The sequence below is a fragment of the Pectinophora gossypiella genome, chromosome 8 (genome assembly GCF_024362695.1).
Source record: "Pectinophora gossypiella chromosome 8, ilPecGoss1.1, whole genome shotgun sequence".
Taxonomy (NCBI): Eukaryota; Metazoa; Arthropoda; class Insecta; order Lepidoptera; family Gelechiidae; genus Pectinophora; species Pectinophora gossypiella.
The window spans coordinates 11938043-11957081 of record NC_065411.1 but is presented as its reverse complement, the minus strand read 5'-3'; the positions used below and the strand labels follow the sequence as shown (position 1 = coordinate 11957081).

At 36.6% G+C, this 19039-nt stretch overlaps 2 protein-coding genes across 2 annotated transcripts in view; one reads left to right on the top strand and one right to left on the bottom strand.

Moving 5' to 3' along the window:
* LOC126368653 (uncharacterized) overlaps positions 1-19039 on the bottom strand; it is a 338846-nt gene that overhangs the window by 76317 nt on the left and 243490 nt on the right. The gene's annotated exons all lie outside the window — the stretch shown is intronic.
* On the top strand, positions 14191-16286 carry LOC126368665 (alpha-(1,3)-fucosyltransferase C-like). The gene is made up of 2 exons (XM_050012757.1): positions 14191-14955; positions 15874-16286. The coding sequence occupies exons 1-2, from the start codon at positions 14531-14533 to the stop codon at positions 16145-16147; spliced, it is 699 nt and encodes a 232-aa protein (XP_049868714.1). The 5' UTR covers positions 14191-14530; the 3' UTR covers positions 16148-16286.

The window sequence follows — 19039 nt, the reverse complement described above, 5'->3', positions numbered from 1 at the left end:
ACCTGATTTCATGCAATAAACGTTATTATTATTATTATTATTATCAGATTTAATGTGATAATTTACTTATTTTCTCATTACTCGGGTACAAAATTAAAAAAATATATTTGAAGTAAATAATAATATACTACGTATACGTATGTAAGTAAGAAGAGTCCGTGCTTCGTAGGGCAAGTTAAGCTGTTGGTCCCGACTATTAGCCGATAAACAGCTCCACCAACTCGCAGTGGAGCCGCGTCCGGTTGAATGAGGGGAGGCCTAGGCCCAGTGCCTGTTTTAACTCTACCAGCGCCCTGGGCGAGATTTCTACGGCGTCATCCAACTGTAATCAAACGCATACGAAAAAAGAGAAAGCATAATTATAATGAAAAAAATTAAATACTTACATAAATATTTATTATAAAAAAATAACCACCTATTAGATAAAAACTAATACAATTTTGCTTTTCTGGCCTTTCTATCAGCTCTCGTTTCAGCATCTCTTTTGCTGGCTGCGGCGCCTTATACTCGGCGCCCTGGTCGATCGCCCAACCGCGCCCTACCCTAACACCGCTACTGCCTGGGCCCAGCAGTGAGACGTATATAGGTTGTTGCGTATATGTATACTATGTAGTATACATAATATAAACATACACGTATAGAATTCACACATACGTACGTATACCACGAGTTGACGAGTTGCCATTCTATACGTATATGTATACGTATAGAATGGCAACTCTCCGCCCCGCACTATATCGTATCATCGATTTATTCTTCGTTTGTCCCACTGAGTTTTGTCCCACATAAAAAATTCCTATGTCGTCCCGAACAATATTCTTCCTTCGTCCCAAAATATAATTTTAAATATTTTATTCCTACTTCGTCCCATTTTGTATTCCTTATACGGCCCATGTTTTTTTTATATGCCAAACTTATTTTTTTATATTATTTTAAATATTACTCGTATTATTTTATTATAATAAAACTTAATAAATCATTTTTTTTATATTTTTAATTGTAAATATTGCCTAATTATTGTTTCTCATAGATCTGACTGTTCTGTATTTATTTAAAATTATTATAACATAACATTTCTGTGATTTTGAATGTGATACTGAATAATAAAAGTGATTTATATTTTAATGATAAGACTTGTTTTATTGGTATTTAACTTTAAAAAAATAAGTAAGTAAGTATTCTTTTTTGTTGACTATACCTTTAAAGTACCTACTTATAATTTGGGACGAAGCAAGACTTCGAAATTGATATGGGACGAACTAAGAATTTTTTGGAATGTGGGACAAAACTTCAGGACGAACGAGGAATAAACCATCGTATCAGGCGCTGAACTCACCCCTCTGGGTCTTACTTCCCGTAAGTCTGTAAGTAAGAGGAAGAAAGCGAACTGTGTCTCACTCCCAGCACACGGTAACGATGAGATTTTTGTATGTAATGTCCGGGGTGCGTTTGAAGTCCAGTTTTTTCACGACATCAACTACCAATCTGACCTTCCAAACTTCCAACTCAACAAAAACACTTCACAGGTGGACTTTCCGTATTGTCGTGTTAACATAAACTTTACTCACCAGAAACTAAGAAACCGTTTTCAACAAATACCTTAAAGATTCTAAAAGATTTTGTGAATAGATGATACTTAATGAGTGAAATATTCAACATCTCTGATCTGTGATCAATACAGTGACGAATTGTGTATCACATTTATTGTTCTCGACCTTAAGAGCCGTATAAATAAAAGAAACGTGAACGATTTTTTCCTGTTTACCCTCGATTTACTTAAGTGATATATTCATTCTGTCATTCTACATGTTGATCATTAAGAGTGTTCATTACGTAATAAATAACTGTAATGTCTTCCCTGCCTTCGCTTTTATCCTTGTCAACGCGGATATAAGGTGCTGATATAGCATGTTTACCACTCGCGCTATATTTTGTTGGAAGTAAGTACACTGAAATAAAAGTCGCGCGCTAATAAAAGCATAAAATTACGCCAGGAATCCCTAATGCTGTAGGCTGTATATAATGATTCTACTTTATTTGTGTGTCGTTTCTATATCTCGGGCCTATTGAGTCCCGGAATTATATATTTATATTATTATTTCTCTCCACCAACCCACAATGGAGCAGGGTGGTGAAGTATGCTCCATACTCCTGTGCGCCTGTGCCCAGCAGTGGGACGTGTATAGGCTGTTTATGTATTATTTATTATTATTATTTCTAGCCTACACCATCTCACTGCAGGGCAAAGGCCTCTTTTCCTTTCTTACGCTCCTCCCATTCTTATTTACTTGTATAATACTAATATTAGTGAGTAAGAAATCATTGTTACTAACATCCTGGGTCCAAGTTACCCGTAATAATCTTTTTTTTTATAGACACTTGAAATGTTTTGTCTGCGTGTGATAGCTCATTAGGTCATTTTCAAAATGAGGCTTCGGAGGCTAACCTACATACTTGTATACATAAGTCATGTTGTATGATATTTTTTTAAATCATGTTTTCATAACTAGGTTTTCATTGTAAACCACTTGTGGCATCGATGCTCGAATACAGATGTATGGGCGCGGTACACCCAATCAATTCTGATATCGGAAATCCATCAGCGATACAACATACAAACCACCAACGCATTGAGGACTATATCATATGGCAATAACTCATCTTTTAACTTACTTTTACCACGAGAATTTATAGGCAAAATATCATTAACAAGCACGAACTGCCTAGGTACTTATTGTACATTTAGTAGGTACAATAAGCACCTAGGCAGTTCCTTCGTGTAAAAAGGCAGAAAGGTTAATAGTGTCTATTGAGAATGGAAACAGGATTTTAATTTTACCTATACTTAGATAAAAAGCAGACGATTTTTTTTACGTTAACAAAACAAGCCCGGAAAGTAGTTTAGGCTGTGGTCTAGGTAGAGCATTATCTTCTTGCACTCTCGTATAGAAAGCGGGCTGGCATTGTCGGAATTACGAAAAAAATAAATAAAAAATAATAAATTATTATGCTTACTATATTAATAACAAAAGCTGTATGATAGACTAGTTGGAAGAACGCTTGATTATCATTGTGAGGTCACTAAACCGAATCCCAGCACAGGCCTAATAAGCCAATAATTTCCTTTGTTTTCGAATTAACGTTTGAAGCAGAAAACATCGTGAGGAAACACACATTCTCGAGAAGTACGTTTCGGAGGTATGTGACCTATCCTGTATAGGGCTGGAGCCCTTCACGGTTTGAAAGGTCAGACAGGTAATTGCTTCTGTAAAAAACCGGACCTGTCAAATCTTTAGGTTAGGTAAGTGGAACTGGCTGTGTAGAACGCGATAACGCTAGCGAGATGGTGGATGATGTGTCTTCTCTAAAAAATATATTTTTCGCAGCATGGCATATATACAACGACGAATATAATTTAATACGGAATACCACTGGGAAGATACATACATACGTACATAAACTCACGCCTATTTCCCACCGGGGTAAGCAGAGACTAGGTATAGAATTCCATTTGCTTCGATCCTGACGCACCTCTCTTGCTTCCTCCACATTCATCAATCGCTTCATACACGCACGCCGGTTCAGTAGATCGTACTAAATCTTTTCTAAGAACATCTCCAATTTTATCAATGTAAGTCCTTCTAGGTCTTCACTGGGAAGATGACTGTTATTATTAACAATCTTTAGTCAAAACAAGAAACACTGCCATCTTTAATATTTTGATACTAATAGGGCTACCGTACGAGGTTACAAATGAATTCAATTATAACTACAGCAAGCCAGAGTTTACTCGACCCTCTAGGTATAGAAGATAAACATTTTGCAAATTAAGCATAACACCGTTCCATGGTAATGCCCTTTGTTAACAAAGCTAGCGGTCTCTGTGGGTCTAATAGATAATTTAACGTGTGTACATTGTACTAAAGTAAATCTATGGCCTAAGGAACTTGTGTGATCTGAATTATTGAAAAAAAAAGACCGTTTATTTGCAGATCTGGCGTGAAATAACATTGTTTCTTGTTTGGGGACCCCTGTTTTTTAGTTGATTTTATTATTTGTTGGTAAATCCACCATGATAACATTATATTATCGTTAGTATCGGTTCAGTAGATAACGACATAGCACCACGCATGTATCCCCGAAGGGTAGGCAGAGATATATAGTTGACCTACATTGCTTCAATTGCTTGTCAATTCTACAAAATGTAAACCGTAGATAGTTGTAATTGGCTTGCAACATGTTTTTTACCATTTGTAAATCTGTTATAGAATAAGCTGTTACTATCCCTTTAAATAAATAAATACACCCACTCTTTGCCAGCTATCTTTAGTCCCAATTAGTCCCATGTAATGTCTGGTATTGAATGTGATCCTCTAGTTATTGAATAACTTGTAATGTATATCCTCGTTGGTTTTTAAAAGATGTGTTGCTGTTGCAGTTTCTTGTCATTTCTTCTCCTCAGCCATAACACCTTGCGAAATGACGTAAATTCAAAAATTTTACATTGACCTTCAACAAGTTTATCCATGATAATTACGTTGAATAAATGATTCTGATTTCTGTAATTAGGGGGCGAGCCTACTACCATTAACAGGCCACAAATCTTGGAAGCCACGTGATATCAACTGTCTATGATCTAAATAGAGTCTCAAGTCAAATTCATTTGTTCAATAGATACTGTCCTTTCGACAGACATACAGCGTAAGCTTCTTCCTCTATCGTGTGGGTTGTGAGGTGAATTACCGGGAAATTTTCAATTGCGATTTAATTTTTTGCAATGAAATTGAAAACGTTGAATGCCTTTGACAGTTATTCGACCCTATTAATATTTTATCTTTGATTTAAATTGTTGAGTTTTGGGAAGGTTATTTAAGCAGTTAAAAATATGTTAATCCTGGTACTAATATACCACCTATATTCTTCTTTTCTTTTTATTCATTCTTCCAGCATGTCAAGGTCATTTACTTACCATTTACGTATATTGTATTATCTACTACAAACTACCTACAGACTAGTTTCCAGCTAGTCGAATTTGTATGAAAAAGCACACAGCAAACAGCACGCACAGCAACGCAGCATCTTCAACACACGGCACGCACAGCAGCGCAGCTTCTTCAACACACGGCACGCACAGCAGCGCAGCTTCTTCATCTTCGATCGTGTGGGTTGTGAGGAGTACCAACCTCATCAACCCATTTGTCAGGGTTATTATTAAACCGCCAAAGACCCCTGACATGGGTCATGTAACGACTGCTTACTTACAGTAAGTAGTAACCGGGACTAACGGCTTAACGTGCCTTCCGAAGCACGGATCATCTTACTTTTTGGACAATCAGGAGATCAGGCATTAGTCCTAACTAAACCAGGGATCACAAAGTGATTGATTAAGTGAGTGAGCGTAAGCTTGGTAGTAAGCTCTCTAAAAAAGAAGTTTTACTGATGTCTAATGCCTCCGCTACAGTATCGACTGTTACAGACGGTAACAGGTGAGCACGACCAAACCCGTTCCCAAGCTATCATAGACGATGATCAGCGAGAACAGCCGAGCATGCCCTCTACACGAGCTGGTCTGCAGTCGCCAGCAATTATGTAGAAGGGGAGTGATACATATACCAGACTGGCCTAGCCTATTCGATATGAAAATCACTATTAGATCTATCTTCCAGTGAGTATTTTTAATGTAAGATAATAGAGAAAATCTATCCGTCAAAAACAACCAGAAAAACTAAAGAAGAAAAAACAATTAATGGTTAATTGCACTTTGAAAGTTTCTATTTCTTACTCCAGAAACACCATTTCTCTAAAACTCGTTATAATTTCTCGTTTTGTTAAACGTAGCCACTTGAAACTTTATTATATAGCCGACAACAAGATTAATATTCCAACTTAAACAAATAATAAGTTTAACTTTCCATTGAAACAAGAATGGTTGATTCAATTTACAAAACTCGAGTTAGAAAGAAAAGTGGAATTACCCGCGTCTTCAACGAAATTCATTATTACATCTTGCCCCTTGAGTGAGCGGAAAAGAGTCGAGATGAAATTCCTGCACAAGTCGTTACATTGTCTAACTACTTTATTGAAAACTGTGAGAATGTTGGGCCGTATCGGAGGTTCGATGTGACCTCCCTGACCAGCATCTATACAGGGTGTTAGTAACATCGTAACGAAAACTTTGAGGGATGATTGAACCCATGATTGTGAATGTTCTGTTGCAAAAGTATGGAACTGAAAACAATTAAACAAACACAAACAATTTGATGAATTTTCCGAGAGGAAATTCCACTTGATATCAACTCAGAATCATGGTCTGAATCATCCGCTTTAGTATTCCTTACGGTATCACTAACACTCTCTTGTTTAGCGTATACCTGTACGTACTTGTACGGGATGTAAGTGACATCGTAATGAAAACTAAGAGGGATGATTCAACTCATTATTCTGAGTTAATATCAAGTGGAATTTTCCATCGCAAAAGTACAATTTAACATAATTTAAAAAATAACAGTAAAATATCGTGTATTTTGCGACGGAAAATTCCACTTGATATTAACTCAGAATCATGGTACTGAATCATCCCCCTCAGCATTAATTACGATGTCACTAACAAAGTGTATTTTTGTATTTAGACTTTGAAATCAGGCGAATTGGGCGATTGGACCGGTATCGTGTCACCATACTAAACTTGTAACATTAACGCGTCAATACCAAGAATATCTCGTGGAGCCATCTACCCCTGTAGAGATAAAACTGGCGCTTCGCTCAAACCTTGTATATATCTCTCAAACTTGTAGGTAGATTTCATTGTGATGTTTTCGTGACTATTCGCAAATAGGCGGATCAAGAAAACACAATCCGCCTCATTATATTACACAACGATAATTTAAGCACAATTTAAGGATTTGAGTATCCGGCTAGTTTAGAAAACCGTATAAAATTATATTAGTATAAAAGTTTAACGTCAAGCTAATGTTTGTTAGAATTGTCGCCTAAACCTAAGTTGAATTAATTCAACTGCACGCCATTCTAAATGACATCAACTAAAATGTGCCGCCAGATTACAAGATCCAGTTTTTGACATTTAAACCGTAATCTTAGCTAATAATATAAATTTAAGGTTGCCTGCAGGAATCTACACCAACATTGGTAATTCTTCCGCACTATATTTTAAACCCAGTATCGTCCTCGTCGTGTAATAAAGTGGTCTCCTTCTTTCGTGTGGGTTGAGAGGTGGTGGACCTTATCAACCCTGGTGTCAGTGTTACTATTGAGCCGCCAAAGGCCCCTGACATGACTCATATAACGACTACTTACTTACATCAGTGAGTAGTAACCGGGACCAACGGCTTAAAGTGCGTTCAGAAGCACGGATCGGATCGGATAAGGCGGTCAGAACCTATATATATTGTGCGCTATCCTGTTTGAATACGTTCCCATCGTGTCAAGGAAAGAAGCGAAGGATCCACTTCACACTCCGTCGTCAGTACTTCCAAATCCATTGTTCAACTCGACGAGTTCACATTTCAAGAGATAATTTAAAATATTCAACCGAATGTGAAACTTTCCCTCTCTGTGTATCTTTCCATCTCTCTCTGTCTCTAAACTTCTAACAGGGTACCTCTCAATGGAAATCTCGTGTACTCTGAAGCTTTGAATATATCAAGGCAAGTATTGATAAGTACGTTAAGTGTTTGAAAATAGATATAAAAGTCTTCATAAAGAATTAAGTCGGTTTGCAGAATATAATAATAAAATGTCGAGCCTTTTCGTAAAAACAATATGAACATGTAAGTTTTTAAAATAATAAAATTAAAAAAAATAGTAAAACAAATAAATAAAAAAAATATAATATGGTAAATGGTATGGTGGTGGTGGGTATGGTATATGATATACCTAGGTAATTTACGACAGATTGCTGTAGTTCTAGTAGTAGGTATAGCGAAGTGCTGTTTAAGGGTAAGCAACAAAAAATACGGGTACCTATGTAGTTTGTCATTTTGTTGTTTGTTTGTCATTTTAGTTCTGTGCAATAAAGTATATTTGATTTGATTTGATCTTTCAGAACCCCAAAAATAGAGTAGCTTCAAGTCGCCTTATGCTCTACTCACCCTTATAAGTGTTTATGCGAAAGTTTAAGTTCTCAGGTATAATATATATTATTATGTATTGTATACGTATCCTGAGCAGTCCTGGTAGTTGCGACTTCCGAATACCTGCCGCTTAGGAACGGTAAGTACAGAAAAGTAATAAAAGAAGTTATATACGATCCTGAAGACCCGATTACTCCAGCCATAGAGGCGACCAATCAGCACGCGACAACATACATACAAGACCCCGATATCGACTCGGCTATCAATCCTACCACTAGGGTCGATCAATTCTTTCAAATATTATCCCCTCAGACGCCGGCCTGAGCCGAGGATCGCGCCCTAATGGGCACCTTCAGGCCTGTTGTCTTAAATGTGACCGGAGCGGAAACCGGGTGGGAGAGGTCCCACCCGGTTTCCGCTCCGTGCTGATGGAGACTGCTATGCAATGGGGACTGCTGAGAGTCCCCATTTGTCCGGCCAAGTAGCTAATGCAATCGGAGGCAAATCTGCAATAAGTCACGTAAAAAAATAGTTTGAGCACCTTGTGTGAGGTATACATGTACTATTACGTACAGACTTAGATGTTGTCGCTCAATACGACGTTACTCCAAATTGATTCAACCAAAACAAATCCATCCGCTCGATCCGTGACCAATTTCAGTCGAGTGTTGTTTGTATTGCCGTCTGTCTCTCTGGAGCTTTATTTGCCGTGTAAATGATGAATAAGCACTTTAATTTTCACTACTATTTTTATAGCAATAAAGGTTAGGGTTCGGAATATTTGTAACGTAATTGGGTAGTTTCTGAGGTCAAAGATAAATTGTGAAATTCTGGTTGGTGACAAAAAAAAACATTGTCTTTTTTGAATGTTTTCTTTGTTGTGTTGTTTTTTGTTTGTTTTGTTGTTATGTTTTTGATTATGTCCTTTGTATATGTTGTTGTGCAATAAAGTATTATTGATTGATTGATTGATTGATTGAAAAATGCAATAATAAGTGCGACATTTTGTCGCATTTTCTGTGACGTCACAGGTTTTCATACAAATTCCACAGAAACTTCCTGTTTTGACGTTTTGTAAAAAGTAACTGATTTTCCTAGTTGGAAACTACCGTATTGGTAAAACACTCACCTCGTTTTCCGATAATCGTAAGATTCAATTTCCTGTGCAGCGATATATCTACATTATTGGCTTTCTGGTTTATGTATGATATATTTATATTACGTATCTGGAAAACGTCATGAATACACCTGTAAGGAAAGTTCTCGGAAGATATTTGGAAATTTGAAAATAATGAGTGAACGAAACAAGAAAAAATTAAGTATCATTGCTTCTTGGTACATGTAGATTATTGATAACGTCTCTAGAGTGTTTCAGAAGGTAATTACATCCACAAAATATTATAAAGTTGTAAACACTTATTTTTGGGAGTTCCTTAACTTTCGAAAGAAGCTATTAATAGCAGGTAACACATTTCAGATATCTGTAAATTGTATAACGCCCTTAGGATATTATTACATCCTTGCCCTCAAAGTAACAATACAATACACTTTATTGCACCAAAATAAAAAGAAATAATTACAAAAAGACTCTTAACTAAAGAAAAAAAAACGACTCACAAACTCGAGTCGACTCTTAAAGTAAATCGTGATAAAACAGAATACATAGATACTATTCTAGTTCCTATAACTCCTTTCAACCGACAACTACGTCAGATGTACGAAATAATCCAAGTATTTCATAAACGCGACATTTGCGAAACATCCAGCGGTTGACCACAAACTCAGATCGCTGGCTAAGCCGCGTTCATGAGGTATTTATTCACCGCCCAGCCAAAGGCTTTTAAGCTTTTGATCACATAATTTATGTTAATGTACGTTTTAGCTTCGACGCAAATTCATATTTGAATGATTACAAATCTAAATCCCAATGACGTAGTGTGTGCTTGCTGGATGACTGACAAGTATTATGAGTTCTTTATTATGCAAGCAACAAAGATGTAAAGATGGCATAATAATCTTCTCTGGACATAGTTATCAACCCGGTTGGTAATTTACTTCACAACTCACACTATAGAAGAAGAAGATTATCAACCCTTGTGTCAGGATTACTATTGAACCACCAAAAGCCCCTGACGTGGCACCTGTAACGACCACATAATACTATCCGGGAGCGACTGCCTAACGTGCTCTTCGCACGGATCATCTTACTTCCGGACAATCGGGTGATCAGCCTGCAATGTCTTCACCAAATGAAGACTACTATTGGGTTATTTAATGAGTAGTTTTTTGGTTTATATATGTGAGTTATTATTACGTTATATATATTTTTTTCAATGTGCAGATTTTCATTGCGAAGGAACCACGGAGCTCCCGTGGGTTTCCGCATGAAACGATTTTGTATTACCTGTAGACGGTGAATTTGAGAGGGATTGGCGTGAGCGAAAACTACCCCTGCATAGGTCATGATCGGACGGATGCAAGTCGTGTAGATTTTCACCTTATTCCTAATTACGTTATATTGAGTTAGCCGATTGTCTAATAAAATAAAAAAATGAGGGACTTATTTTCTCATTGCTCGGGTACAAAATTACTACTATTATTACTTATTATAGATATTACGTCATTCAATGTATATCTCACCATCTCGCATAAAATTTTCATTAGCACTATGTGGGGTTCGTGAGCCAACCCCTTCTAGAAATCTTTTAAGAGGTCTCTTAGCGATAAACCCACCATTTTGTTAAATTTGTTATTTGCTTCTATTGTCAATATTTGTATAACAAAAGAGTGTCAAATAGCCAGAATGATATTTTAAGCCACTTTTATAATAAGCTGAATATAATGCAGTAACAGGTCATAACCCCACGCGAAAGGTTTCATTATCATGTTTTATGAAAAGTTTTAAGATAAAATTGGTCCGGTTTAAAGAACCTTATTTCTCATAGGATTTTACAACTCATACAACTCGGTGAAGCGCGGGTACTCAGTTCATCTAACGATGCATGTACCTCTGACTACCCATTGGGAATAAACAATACTTACATGAAATATTAGTCGTGAGTCGTGAGCTTATCTCACATGACAAAAATATCAAACTACTAATAAATTACCTAAACAATCATATTTTTTAGATACATAATAATATTAAATAGACAATTTTATGTGACGGAAAACATCGTTAGGAAACCCATCCACATTCCCGAGAAATGCGTTTCGGAAGTAAGTAATGATAGGTATGTATCTAACCTCTATTGGGATGGTTTGCCCTTCGCGGATTGAAGGGTCAGCAGGCAGTCGCTTCAGTAAAAAACCGGACCTGTCAAATCATCAAGTTAGGTAAGCGGACCCCGCTAGCGAGACGATGGATGAATAGACATTTTTCGCAACGTGGTAAATTCAATAAGGAATATTTTTAGACATGGGTAATACGTAATATAAAATGACCGGTTGTTTTTATTTAGAATAAACAATCTAAAGAATGCTTTCAAGAAATGTCTCGAAAATAGATTTAGAAAATGTTACACAGAAGGAAAGGACGGTACTTTAATTTTAGTTTTGAGATATCTTTTAAAAAATGTATGCTATCAGATTCTGTTATGCAAAGTAGAGTCGACAATAGCCCTTACGGTAACAATGATGTCATCCGCATGTCAATTCCGCATCAGTGTTAGGCAATAGGCCATAATGCATTAAGGCTTCAGCACACTTGAAGCAGTTTGTGAACGGCCGGTAGGCGAGGGGCCACATTAAAAAAATGTTAGAAACGCATTTAGTAGGACGCTGAATGCCTTCAGTACCTTTGTTATGCGTTTATCGGGAGGCCAAAAACGAATGACAAGTGAATCGTGTGACCATTTTGAGATAAATTTTTTTTTCGGCTAATAATAATGCGGATGCGGTAAATAAAGCGAAGGTTGTTAGTAAAAAAAATATATTTTTTTTATTTATTTTCATTATATCCTTAATCTAAATACATGGTTTGAATGATGCCGTTAAACCACAGAGGCAGAGGGAGGGAGGGAGAGTGAGGGAGTAGGGCTGGCAGAGGAAGACTTACATTGATGAAATTGGAGATGTCATTAAAAAAGTTTTAGGAGGATTCCGCGCCGGTGCGCGTGTATAAAACGATTGATGAATGTGGAGAAAGCACGAGAAGTACGTTAGAATCGAAGCAAATTAAATTCTATATAGTCTCTGCTTACTCTGGTGGGAAGTAGACGAGAGTTTTGGCTAGACCAACTGCTCTCGTGTCTTCGTGTCACAAAGTTGTACACCTGTAGTGGTTAGAATCGTTCAGTATATTACAAGTCAACTCGTGCAAGTAGACTCAATTTCAAACAGCACAGCTCTCGATCTGCTTTTGGTGTGGTAAAGCCTTTATTAGCTAGTTGATATGAAAAATGTTGTTTATTTTAATTGTTTCTTATTGACGATCAAGCTCACTCCACACCGAGCGTTAAGCGTCGCTGTAAAATGCTCTGGACTGTTACCAAAAAGCAAGTAAAAACTGACATAGATATTAATTTCAATAATTGGTATCTCCAACATTCCAAGGACTTAATTTTATTATTGAAAATTAAGTAAATTACTGACTAGTGAATTTAATTACTATTATTTGTCACATATACAAAAGTCATCAATACTGTACGGATATTTTTTTACTAAAAGTACAAAATAATTAAAAACATTGGACGTGGGTAATTTTTTTTTTTATGAAATGGCAACGTAGGGTAGGATGACGTCAGCTAGGCTAACCTTGAAATGCTAGCTGTCAGTTTTGAGCATACGTGGTTTTCTTATACCATGGCTCCACCTTTAACCCCTTCTTTACCTCGTGGAAGAATGGGGTCAAGAGCAAACCCATCTTAATTTTAAAAAAAATACTCGTTTTATCTAACTCCAGTCTGTGTGGCGTGTGCTTAATGTCTCGTTTAGATAACAGTGCTATTGCATAAATACAGTCATCAATGTCAGCAAGTCCAGTCTTCAAGTCGATATTATCTCGACAACACACTTCTAAATCTTTATTTAGTTACTATAATAATCCTTCGAGTCAAAGTCGTGTGGAAAGAACATTGAAATATATATTTTTATAATCTTTATTAGAGTGGTTTAATGTAGATTTGTCTCAATTGGAATTCATTACTTCATCGGAACAAGTGATTATAATCCTACATTAAGTGCTTGTGTAAGTGTTTGTGATAATTAAAATGTATTGGTGTCTCGCCTTTCGATAAAACTGGAAGTGATTTGGTATTTTCGATCGTCCTATGCTCCCGAGTGTCATTGTGAGGTCTTTCAAAAAGCAATCAAAAATATTAGCCGTGAAAGTCCTTTTAAGATCGAGACTTTTCAGACATTTTATAATGCTTATTTACAACTACTGCAGTAAAGACAAAATCAAAACTGAATTATGTAGTTTATTCTGAATATTCAGTCAGGAGGAATGACATTTGCCTAAAAATGTTAAAATAGTTGACTTTCTAACATAATCGGGGAACATATCGAGATCCTCTTTTTTTGAACTCGGTTAAATATAAATTTAAATAAGTAGATACTTTCGTTAAGGTGCTTAGAGAGAAGCATGATAGAAAATCTTTGGACCTTTTAATAACATTCCTTCTTTCAATTTTCAGGATGCACAAGATCTTTGCAAAACGAAAAATGTACTGTACTTAAATTATAAGAAGGGCATACTCATAAACAATATTTTGATTTTACCTTAATTCTATACAAATAAAGTGTCCTGAACATAATATTTTCATATAAAACAACACAAAAGTTTTAATTATAACACACAATGATTGTTACACATCCATGATATACCTAGCCAGCCTAGTCAAATCGTTATGAAAAATTAATAAACATTTTATACGTTAATTATCACCTGTAGTACCTAACTATAATAACTAAACATGACTGTACAAACGAGCGCACAGAAAGTGAAAACATCTGAAAACATATCGAAAGCAATGAGCTCGAAACCAGCAAAACTGTTTTTCATCGTTTGTATCTTGGCTTTAATTATTTATATTTTTATCATATCTTCACAATTTTCTGAACGACATGTCACAGCGTTAACAAAGAAAAAAACCTTTAAGTATATTCTGATATGGACGTTACCTTACACGATCCCGTTTGTATACTTGGGAAGAGGACAAAATACTTTCGTTAAACGCAATTGTTCAGAACAGAAGTGTTACGTGACGCCATACAGTTACGCTTTAGACGATATCAAAGACTTCGATGCCATAGCATTCCACGGACCAGAAATCAGCCAATTTAAAGTGATACCACCACAGATACGGTCACCACAACAAATATACATTTTCGGGAGTTTAGAATCTTCTCATAACTACCCAATATGTGACCAAAAGTACAACAACTTCTTTAATTGGACTTGGACGTACAGATTAGACTCAGACCTCCTGTTTGGATATATGATAGTGAAAGACAGTGAAGGCCATGTCGTGGGACCTAATGAAGTAATGCATTGGAGGAAAAGGGAGCAAATGTTGCCAATAGATTCCGATTTAAAGAACATATTGGACACAAAGCATAAGGCTGTTGCGTGGCTGGTGTCCAATTGTAATTCGATGAGCAAACGAGAAAAGTTTGTTCAAAACCTCGAAAGAGAAATGGCTGTTCATGAACTACTGCTAGATACATTCGGTAAGTGTGGAAAATACACGTGTGGATCGAAGAGGCTCCTACTGCCAGATTGTTGGGAAGTAATTCAGTCCGATTATTACTTTTATTTGTCTTTTGAAAATTCCTTCAGTAAGGATTATGTGACGGAGAAACTATTAAGGCCACTACAACACTATACCGTTCCAATTGTTTACGGTTCTGCTAACTATACAAGGTAATAATAATAATAATAAAATTATTTATTACTGAAACAAGGTACAATTTAAACACTTAACAGCGAGCCCTGCACTAGGGATCACCCTGTATCGCAGTGGCTCAATGAGATACAATTTTCGCTTAAAATTAATAAAATTTTACATCAAGTCCGGTGGAAACTTAACTTACTAGTAGAATAATACAGTTAAAAATTATATTAAGAAAGATAGGACATAACAAATCTTAGAATCTAAAACATTTAGAACAATCTTAAAAGATATTAAGATCAAGATGAAAATACAACAAAATTTTAAGTTATAAAAAGGACATGTAACAATAGAAGTATGAGGTATGTAGTAAGTAATATGTGTATGTATGTGTAAGGGGATATTGTGTGTGTGTGTGTGTGTGTGTGTGTGTGTGTGTGTGTGTGTGTGTGTGTGTGTGTGTGTAATAATATAAATAAAAATAATAATATACATATTGAGGGCGCCATCTTGCATACGTGGGAGGTGTAATTACACATTTTAGTACTGTGAACGGCTGTGTTCCAGGGCCGCAAAACTCAACCTTATTGTTACTACATTTCGATCGTTATTTGTGGGGCTGTAATGCTGTTTGTCAGAATATTGTAGAAATATTGAACTATTGAAAAAAAAACAAATTCTATTGAAATTTAAATATTGTAGCGAACAGGTTTTCAACCGCAATAAACAATGATTTTGCGATTTGAGACTTTTTCCAGTTGGTAAACTAATCGCGACCTATTTAGATGTATGGAGACAATATCAACGGCAAAGTCAAAGCTTCGGAATGCTCGGTGCGCGTGTCAGACTCGCACTTGACTGGCTTTTTTATTTAGGCTTCTACTATCGTGAGGGATGAAAAGTCGATGACCTCACCAAATCTTTTATTGATAATAAAAGTTTGTCCACAGATATATGCCAGATGGAGCATATCTGAATGCCTTTGAATTGGGTGCAAAAAAACTGGCCGCGGAAATGAAAAGTATCATAGACAACAAGGAGAGATATTACAATTTCTTCAAATGGCGCAACCACTACTCGTACCACGATATATCTGAAGACTCAGCTACTGACAACTACTGTCGTTTGTGCGCGGCTCTCCACGCCAACGACACAAGGGCCAAGACAGAGGATATACCATTTACAGACTGGTGGAATTCACCGTTCAAATGTTCCAAACTGTAAAAATAAAGATGTGTTCAAAATGATCTATGGATATTCAAATTAAACATAAAAACATTTTGATTACGACCTCCTTTACGCTTTAGATCAATGTTTTAAATGTGTGTGGCTTAAAAGGGTGAAACTATGATTCAGAGAAGAGACTGAGTGCATTTTAACTTAAGTTGGCCTGCTTGCAAATCATATTTGTATGAAGTAAGGTGATATTTACTTATATAAGTTGTCAGTAAAATACTTTCTCTATCATCTACTCTTTGTTTACTTTCACTTTAGTTACAAGATTTAAGTGACAAAATAGAATAAGAAGTTAAAATTTCTGCTTTATTGTTTTATTTTATTTTATGTCCCGGCTATTAATTATAGTGGTTAAGCCAAGGGCAATTCAGGGAGGCGTTCGGGCGGCTTGAAAACTCTGGCAAATACGCTGCGCCCAAACACCTCCGGCCGCCCACGGTAGACCAGCGTGGTAGAATATTCTCCATACCCGCTCGAGACCACCGCCCAAGACATAAATAAACTGTTCTAACATAACATAAGCTCACGAGTATGTGCCAATTGGGGTAGTCAGAGGCGGTATTTTATGTTATATTCTGTACATAGCTGGAATGAAATTTAATAAAATCGTACTTACATAAAAGTTAAATTTTGACTGTATTTCTAAATTTACTTATGGTTTACATTTTGAGAGTTGGAGTAACAAGTGCTAGACGCGCCATCTTGCGGTCGAATTAAAAACTAAAAAAACTAGTGTTGCCGCATTAATACGTGTAAGGTTTCGAACTTATTCTACGGAGATAGAAGTTAGTCATTTACACCGCATTAAGCCACATTTAGGGACGACAATAACAGCTTAGCAGTGCAGATATCAATATACAGGGTGTTAGTGACATCGTAATGAATATTAAGGGGGGCGATTCAGACCATGACTCTGAGTTGATATCAAGTGGAATTTCCAGTCGGAAATTCATGAACATTTTGTGTTTTTTTTTATTATTTTCAGTTCCATACTTTTGCGACGGAAATTTCCACTTGAACTCAGAACAACAACAACTCAGAATCATGGTCTGAATCATCCCTCAAAGTTTTCGTTACGATGTCACTAACACTCTGTATATTTATTATTTTCTCGACGCTGCTGTCACTCCTGTGTCTAAAGGATGACCGTAAGAATTAGAAAGCTAGTAAGCAGCAAACAAATCCACTCCTAGACAGAATACAGAAGTCCCCGACAAAGTCGAGCAAGCGAGATGAAGGCATATAAAACGTCGATCACCATTAAGCCGACCCGAGCGGAAATTACTGCTCTGTCTAAGCTGAGACTTTGTCGGGACGTCGAGAAGTCGGTTTGACTTGGCGCAGACGCCTTTAAATAATTTTACCAAACACGAATAAGTATTAAATCATACTTTGTAGTTAGGTAATTTTCTACTGCCGTTCAATTCCAAGCCAACTGGAAAATTAACTCAATAAGTTCTTTTATTTTACTACTATTCAACTGCAATAGAATGATTGCAATAACTAAGTAAATTGTTTTATAATTTTGTTAATTTTACCCTCAGTCTGCACTTATTGAAAGATCTACTCGAAATCTTTAATTATCTACTTACATATTTTACTTGTAATAATTTAGGAAATTCTGTAATTCCCAAAATATATTTGGAGTAAGTTAGTAAGCTATAATAAAATACATATATTATAATTCAAAAGCGACACTTATAAGCATATTGTAAAAGCAATATTCAAAATAGTATTTGTTAGATCTACCTCCTGAAGTCGCAAGGGAAATTAGACACAGTCGTAATAAATTAAATTGTTTATGTAAAATTCTTTGAATAATTATCTTTGCCCGATAACTGGATAAACCAATTACATGCTCTATCTCGAATTAATCTTGACAAGTGTTTGGACGCAGTACACGAGAGATTCGCCGCTAAACCAGAGAAGCATTAGCGAAATCTCATTAAGAAGTAATGCGCAAATTCGCCGGATTCCGTCTATCTGATCCCCGAGTTAGATAAACTTTGCGATCTCTTATTGATACTCTAAGGGGCTCTAGCTTACTAGGACACTACGATGTACCTATGTAGTTATGAACAACATGTTATACACATAACGTTATATATACAAAAGGTTGCTCACCTGGTTGCGCAAAACAAATCCCCGATAATTTCCCGCTAGAGACGCTACCATGGTGTCCTAATGAGACAGGACCCTATGCGTTCGAGGCAAAACAATCGGGTAATCGAGTTTATTCTTACTTTTTTAAGAACAGTTTGAAAAATTAACCATATATCACTGTATCAATTCGGTGATCGTAACATAATCAGAGTCCTTAGGGCAGCTTGAAAACTCTAGCGAATGTGTTGGCTACAAGCCCAAATGCTCCACCAACCCTCAGCGGAGCAGCGTAGTGGAGTGTTGCTTCTTAACCGCTCCAGTTAAGTTAGACTGTGTGCAGGAGAGGGAAGTATGGTTATGTTACTTATATATAACATAATGTATAATGTCGTATTTAACATCCCGAATGGATAAGTCTCTGCAGGTGGGGATACCTGGCTGATGGTTGCGATGAGTGCGAGTGACACAAACTATGGCTCACCTTTTGTGCTGTCCTAAGTGCCCTAACACCTGCACTATTAAAGACCTTTACGAAGCCACTGACAATGCCGTAAGCGTGGCCAATTATTGGTCAGCAAAAATTTAGTACCGATCGCCATCGACTCGCAAAGAAGAATAAGTGATGGGCTTATAAAATTACAGCATACACCAGCTAACCAATCACTGACACTCTTGAGTGTACGCACCCTCACTAATCGGGTGAGAGCCCTCAGCGCTCCCCATTTGTCCGGCCAAGTAGTGAATGCCATTTGCGGCAAACCTACAATAAGTCATGTC

Excerpts from the sequence above, each read along its gene's own strand:
- LOC126368665 (XM_050012757.1), top strand. The coding sequence starts at position 14,531 with ATGATAGTGAAAGACAGTGAAGGCCATGTCGTGGGACCTAATGAAGTA. Across the intron at positions 14,956-15,873 it reads GGTTCTGCTAACTATACAAG|ATATATGCCAGATGGAGCAT; the intron begins GTAATAATAATA and ends GTTTGTCCACAG.